Source organism: Micromys minutus, assembly GCF_963924665.1.
Source record: "Micromys minutus genome assembly, chromosome: 19".
Lineage (NCBI taxonomy): Eukaryota > Metazoa > Chordata > Mammalia > Rodentia > Muridae > Micromys > Micromys minutus.
Genome location: NC_137954.1, coordinates 11612696 through 11618912, shown reverse-complemented (window position 1 = coordinate 11618912; position 6217 = coordinate 11612696). Strand labels below are relative to the sequence as shown.

The following is a 6217-nucleotide window of genomic DNA, read 5'->3' as shown; positions in this document are numbered from 1 at the left end:
TCTGTGACTCCATTTGCATGTGCTCTGATGCCTTCTTCTGGCCTCAGGAGTACCAAGCATGCACGTAGGGCATACACACAGGTAAAGTACTCAGACATTAAACAACCCGTTGAAATTCACATGTATTCTTTTCTCTGACCACTAGTGGGCCTTTCTGGCTTACGGTCTCTCCATCAGGCTGGTGGGTTATTAGCCTGTTGCTGACCAGAGGATTTTAAGATATAAATAGATGCATTTGTTGTGATTCTTTTCTGTAGTCAAGACACTTATTCCTGCTGTTTGGCCCAAGTTATGAAGGCAGTTCCTGAGGCCCTAAGAAAGCACATGATGTGTTTCCTATACTTCTATGCCACAGAAATCCCTAATTGCCAGTTCTCATATATTGGAGTGTCGAGGTGGATGTAGCTGAACTGGTCTTGGTGATGCATACTCTAGTCTAACCAATCCCAGCAGTCAGGAAACAGGTAGGCAGATCTCTGAACTTGAGGCCAGCCTGGTCTACAGAGAGGGTTCCAGAACAGCCAGGGCTACACAGAGAAACAGTCTCAAACCAGAACAAAGATGGTGGTCTCAGCTGTCACTCCCATTACCTAATTAATGCACAGCACTGTATGGTGAAAGATATGGCAAAGCCATCAGCATTAGCTTCTTTTCATAGACTCAACTTGTTTCATGCTGTTTGTCCTTAGAACCTAATTCTCTGAGCTCTTCCTCTCTCAAGGTGGGGGGGGGGAGGTCTAGCAAGCAGGGTATGCTTTCTCCATTGGGAACCTGAGTCCATCTTGTGAAAAGTTTAATCATGAATACCAGACCAATCTCTGCACTTCTGGAAGAGCAAAAAAATAATTTTTAACTGCTGAGCCATCTCTCCAAAAACCCAAAAATACTCTATTTTTACTTATTTATTTAGGTTTGAGACAGTTTCTCTATGTAGCTCTGGCTCATCTGAAATTTGTTCTGTACACCAGGCTGGTCTTAGACTTAAGAGATAGCCTCCACCCCCTTCTGCCTCCCAAAGTGCTGGGATTAAAGGCGTGCTCCACCACTGCATGGCCTTTTATTAGACTTGAAACTTCTATCTTCCCTTTTCTGAGGCTGCTTGCTACCCTGACCAGTGCCTGGCGAGTAACAGATGTCCCAAATAATTGTTGGGCAAGAATTTGACAAAGATCCTTAACATATTTAGAAATAAAGAACTCAAGGTGAAATCAAAACCAGCAGCAGCATCTTCTGGTTCTTAAAAACAGGATTTCTTTTTATTGTGATCATTTAAGATACAGGGAAAAGGGGAACACTGTAACAAACAGCAAAGCAATGTGCCATGAGTAACACCTGTAACATCTGGCTATACTAACTCCATCTATTTATAGCTATGGATTCTGTTGAACTACTTGAAATTAAACCAGATGTCAGAATATTTTTTTAAAAAATGTATTTATTGTATCTACATGAGTACACTGTAATTGTCTTCAGACACCAGAAGAGGGCATCAGATCCCATTACAGATGGTTGTGAGTCACCATGTGGTTGCTGGGAATTGAACTCAGGACTTCTGGAAGAGCAGTCAGTGCTCTTAACCACTGAGCCACCTCTCCAGGATACTTGTTCCTACCCTAAAAAACTAAGGTTATTCTGCTACTTAACTATAGTTCCATTATTACATCTAACAAGTGACACATTTCTTCCAATCATTTACTATTATCCTGTCTTCAAGATCTCTGATGCCTTTTCTTGTGGAACCAAGATAAATCAAGGCTTATATACTATTTGACTCTTTCAAATCCCCTTTAGTCCAAACCAGAAGTCAGAAAGTCTTTCCAAAGAGCTGACAGGTAGTATTTATCTTAAGGTTCATGGGCTGTTTGCAAACACTCAGTTCTGCTGGAGCCACACATATCTACAGCTATACAAAGATAAAACCCTGCTGATATGGGTATATTGTATTCCAAGTATTGTATAAAATTAAAAAGGGTAGGGTGGGGTATTGGTTTACCACTCCCAGGACCATTGTCAATCCCTTATGTAAAATACCAACTCAAAACCTTTCATTAAGAATGTTAGCTGTTGTAGCACACACCCTTAAAACCCCAGCATGCCACAGGCTAGAAAGATGGCTCAGCAGTGAACAGCAGTTGTTGATCTTGCAAAGGAACAGCTTCAATTCTAAGCATCTACATTGCAGCTCACAACCATCTGACTCCAGTTCTTGGGAATCCAACTCCCTCTTCTGACCTCTGAAGGAACCAGGCTTGCAGGTGGTGAAAAGACGTACATGAAAGCAAAATACACACACTAAAGAAAACTTAAAAGGAAACGCAGGTGAAACTGAATTCTAGCCCAGTGAGAAATACACAGTGAGACCCAGCCTCAAAACAAAACAATTAAAGAGCTTATAGGTTATATATGTATGTATGCACATGCTGGGTACCTGTGGAGACCAAAAGTCAAATCTTCTAAGAGCTACTAATTCCAGGCTGCCAGACCCAACTCTTTTCTTCTGGAGGAGAGAAAGGCATTCTTAACTGCTGAACCATCTTTCCAGATCCAAGAGTAATGTATTTTTATTTATTTTCTGGGAGACAAAGAGTTTTTTCTTTGAAGCTCTGGGTCTCCTGGAACTTGTTCTGTAGACCAGGCTGGACTCAAACTCAGATGTGACTGCCTCTCACTCCAGAGTGCTGGGATTAAAGATGTGCATACCACCACCAAATAGCTTTTATCTACTACAATAACCTTCCAATCAACTTTAGGGGCTGAAGAGATGGCTCAGCAGTTAAGCACCTCTCAACCTGGCAGAGGACCTGGGTTCAGTTCCTAGAATAACTCTAGTTCCAAGGAATTTCAGGGATCAGTTCCCCTTTTCTGACCCCAGGCAACAGGTTTTTATCTAAGTAATCGGGATCAACTTTTCTCCCAGAATGATTACTCAAAAATATTCTTAGGCCTCCTATTCAAGACATGGTCTCACTGGGCTGAAACAGCACAAGCTAGCTCCATGCTGTGTCCACCCCTAGCTGTAGATCATAAGTCTAACCCACCATACCAAGGTACTTTGTGTGGTGTCTGTATATGGTCATGCTTGTGACAATCTATCCGTGTAGCAACCTTGCATGTTGTTTCTTTGTGGAGAAGGGTCTCAGTGGTCTGGAACAGTGTTGTGGGAGTCTCTGAATGCATGCTAACATGATGGAAAACAGACTGAAGGGCTGGATTAAGAATGTAAAATTCTCTAGAGAAATGCATAGTAAATGTGAAACCCAAGGCTTCACCTGCAGTGAGAGCTGAGCCAGGCTGTTAACTCCTAGCATTAACATCTACTGTTCCCTCCTAGAAGCACATACATGAATGAGCCTCAATGGTACACACTGTCTCCATCATAGCCAAGGTGCTCAAGTGTCTTGACATCTCATCAACTGAAAATCTGGGGCTGTGCTCATGTGCACGTTTGCCTTGGTTACCTTTAGGAGATACTCTCAAAGCTATGTTAAAAGTTTACCTTTCAATACTGAAGATGGTATTTTTCTGAGGACCTAAGGAAATGGTTATTGAGCAGAGTTCTAGAAGTCTTCTAGGTTCAGACATAGGGTTGTCATTTTAAATGTTATTGTTTGGGGGCTCACAAGGCCTGGGAACATAGAATTCCAGCTTTGGGGATAAGCTAACCCTGGCCTCATTTGTAAACAAACCAGTGGCAAGCAAGTTCTTACTAAGACCCAAGAAAGAGGCGATGTGTTTTTCTGCTGTCACCCCCTCCAAGTGCTTGCACCACACTTTCAAATGTTTCTTTTTTAAAAACAAAAACAAAAGAATCACCTTACAATTTCTCATAAAAACACTACAGCTGAAATCTTGTAGTGGCACTAATTCTACCGGAATGCAGAGCATCAGTTCTAGCATGGTGACCCACAGAGCTGAGAGAACACAGGCAATCTTCACAATTTACTCACCCAGTCTGTATGCTAACTAGCAGAAGCAGTCAATTCCTAATTCAAATTTCATGTCTGGGGTCATGTCTTTCATTGGACATTTGCTCAAAGAAATAGTTTGAACAACTAAACTACTGTAAACAATAGTTGTATTTTAAATGTGGCAGAAATGGGCTAGTGAGATGGCTCTCTGGAAAGCACTAGTAGTTCATCTAGAGGACCTAGGCTCAATTCCCAGGAGCCACATGCAGTTTGTAACTGTAGTTCCAGGGCATTAAATAATCCCTTTCTGGCCTCCAGGAGTACCTTGCAGGTACAGATATAGAGCAAACAAAACACCTAAAGTTAGAAATGAAACTGGTCCATAGCTGATGCTTGCAATCCTAACACTTGGGAACTAAGGAGACATAGAAGTTCCAGAGGTAAATGCTAGCGATGCCACAGCTAGTGTTTACCCATCTCAACAGTCAACAAAGTGTTGCCTTTGGTTGGCAAGTCCACAACAAATGAACACAAGACAAAGGAAATAAACTCATATATCAGAACTGGAATCCCCACAATAGAAGCTGTTGTGTAGCATTAACATATGTACTAAGTCTCTAAACAGAAAACAAACAAAAAAACCCCTCACCTATTCTAACAGTTGATTTCTGTTCTGATGTTGAGTGTAACTTAATACAGTCCACTGCTACCCTAGTGTGGCCCATGCAAGACTGACTATCCCACCCAATACAATTCTACATGGTAGACCTGGGCTAAAAAAATAAGCTTGTTAAAAGATCTCAAATATGCTGAACATTGCTTCCAGGGCTAATCTTGCCTTAGAAAATTAAGTAGACTAGGGGTAACTTTCAAAGGCAAAAGAACCATGACGGAGAACTGCAAAGAGTTGCCTTGAGGAGGACAGAGCTCTATGTATTTTGCGAAATTCAGGATCCAGATAGTAAGGGGCAGATACAGTTCATTCCAAAAAAACAAAACATTTACATTTGGTTGAAGAGGTGAATGGTGAATGTTTTACTGCTAGTGGCACTGACTTCATTCGTATGAAGTAATATTCTCAACCAATAATTGATTTTAAGAGATCACAGGGGCTGGAGTTGGCTCAGCGGTCAAGAGCACTGACTGCTTTTCCTAAGGTCCTGAGTTCAAATTCCAGCAACCACATGGTGGCTTAGAACCATCTGTAATGAAACCTGATGCTCTCTTCTGGAGTGTCTGAAGACAGCTACGGTGTAGGCAGGTAGCCTGAGGCTCAAAAGTTAAGACTAATATGAAAATAAAATATATGCAACTTGCTCAAGCCCAATGAAATAACTGAAATACAGTACTTAAAGTTAAACACAAAACTAATCGTAACAGCATACCATGTCTTAAAAAAGTTGGAAGCAGCCTTTTTCCTCGTTGCGCGTCTGAAGGCAAGATGGGTCACCAGCAGCCCTACTGGAGTCACCCGTGGAAGTTCGGCCAGGGCTCTCGCTCTTGCCGCGTCTGCTCTAACCGCCACGGTCTGATCCGTAAATACGGACTGAACATGTGCCGTCAGTGCTTCCGGCAGTACGCGAAGGACATAGGCTTCATCAAGTTGGACTAAGCCACCTTGAATGGATTATTCGACTGACTGCCTACCCAGTGAAACCGGATCATGCTAATCTTTGTGCACAAAGAATAAAAAAGTGAAGACTTTAAAAAAAAAAAAAAAGTTGGAAGCAGGCAGGGCAGCAGCAGCAGGAGGATCTCTTTGAGTTCCAGGATACCCAGATTATCTCTACAACAGTGACATCCTCTTGAGGAAAACAAACAACTGTGGCCAAATCTGCTTAAACTGTGAGCCAAAGTAGGTAAGAAAAACTATTGGACATCTTAATGTAGATTATAAATCATACTAATTTTAGTATAATAATCAGCATGGGCTGATTTTCTTACAGTGACATACTTGCTCACAACCATCCATAAGTCTAGCTTCAGCTTATCCAACAGACTCTTTTGACCTCCAGACAAAGGCATGCAAGCAATGCACATATACATCAAGAAAAACAAGAGACACACAGACAGACACTCTGCCAGGGACCTGAAGTTCAGAAGTAAGGCTCTGGGTTCGATCCCTGGCACAGCTGTTAAGAACAGACGACTTGGACGGGGGATGAAGCTCATTTGGTCAAGCTCTTGGCAAGCATAAGAGCAACTGTGGACCGGCTCCCCAGCACCTCATATAACCACTGACACAAGTCTGTAATCCTGTCACTTGGGACGAAGACAGGCGTCACTCTTGGCTACACAGTGAGTCTGCA

General features: G+C 42.2%; 1 protein-coding gene across 1 annotated transcript; it reads left to right on the top strand.

Moving 5' to 3' along the window:
• The first annotated feature begins 5335 nt into the window (after positions 1 to 5335).
• On the top strand, positions 5336 to 5628 carry LOC308432837 (small ribosomal subunit protein uS14-like). The gene has a single exon (XM_080932669.1). It carries the CDS (start codon positions 5350 to 5352, stop codon positions 5518 to 5520), a length of 171 nt encoding a protein of 56 aa, XP_080788795.1. The 5' UTR covers positions 5336 to 5349; the 3' UTR covers positions 5521 to 5628.
• Positions 5629 to 6217: the final 589 nt, after the last annotated feature.

Excerpts from the sequence above, each read along its gene's own strand:
- LOC308432837 (XM_080932669.1), top strand. The coding sequence starts at position 5,350 with ATGGGTCACCAGCAGCCCTACTGGAGTCACCCGTGGAAGTTCGGCCAG.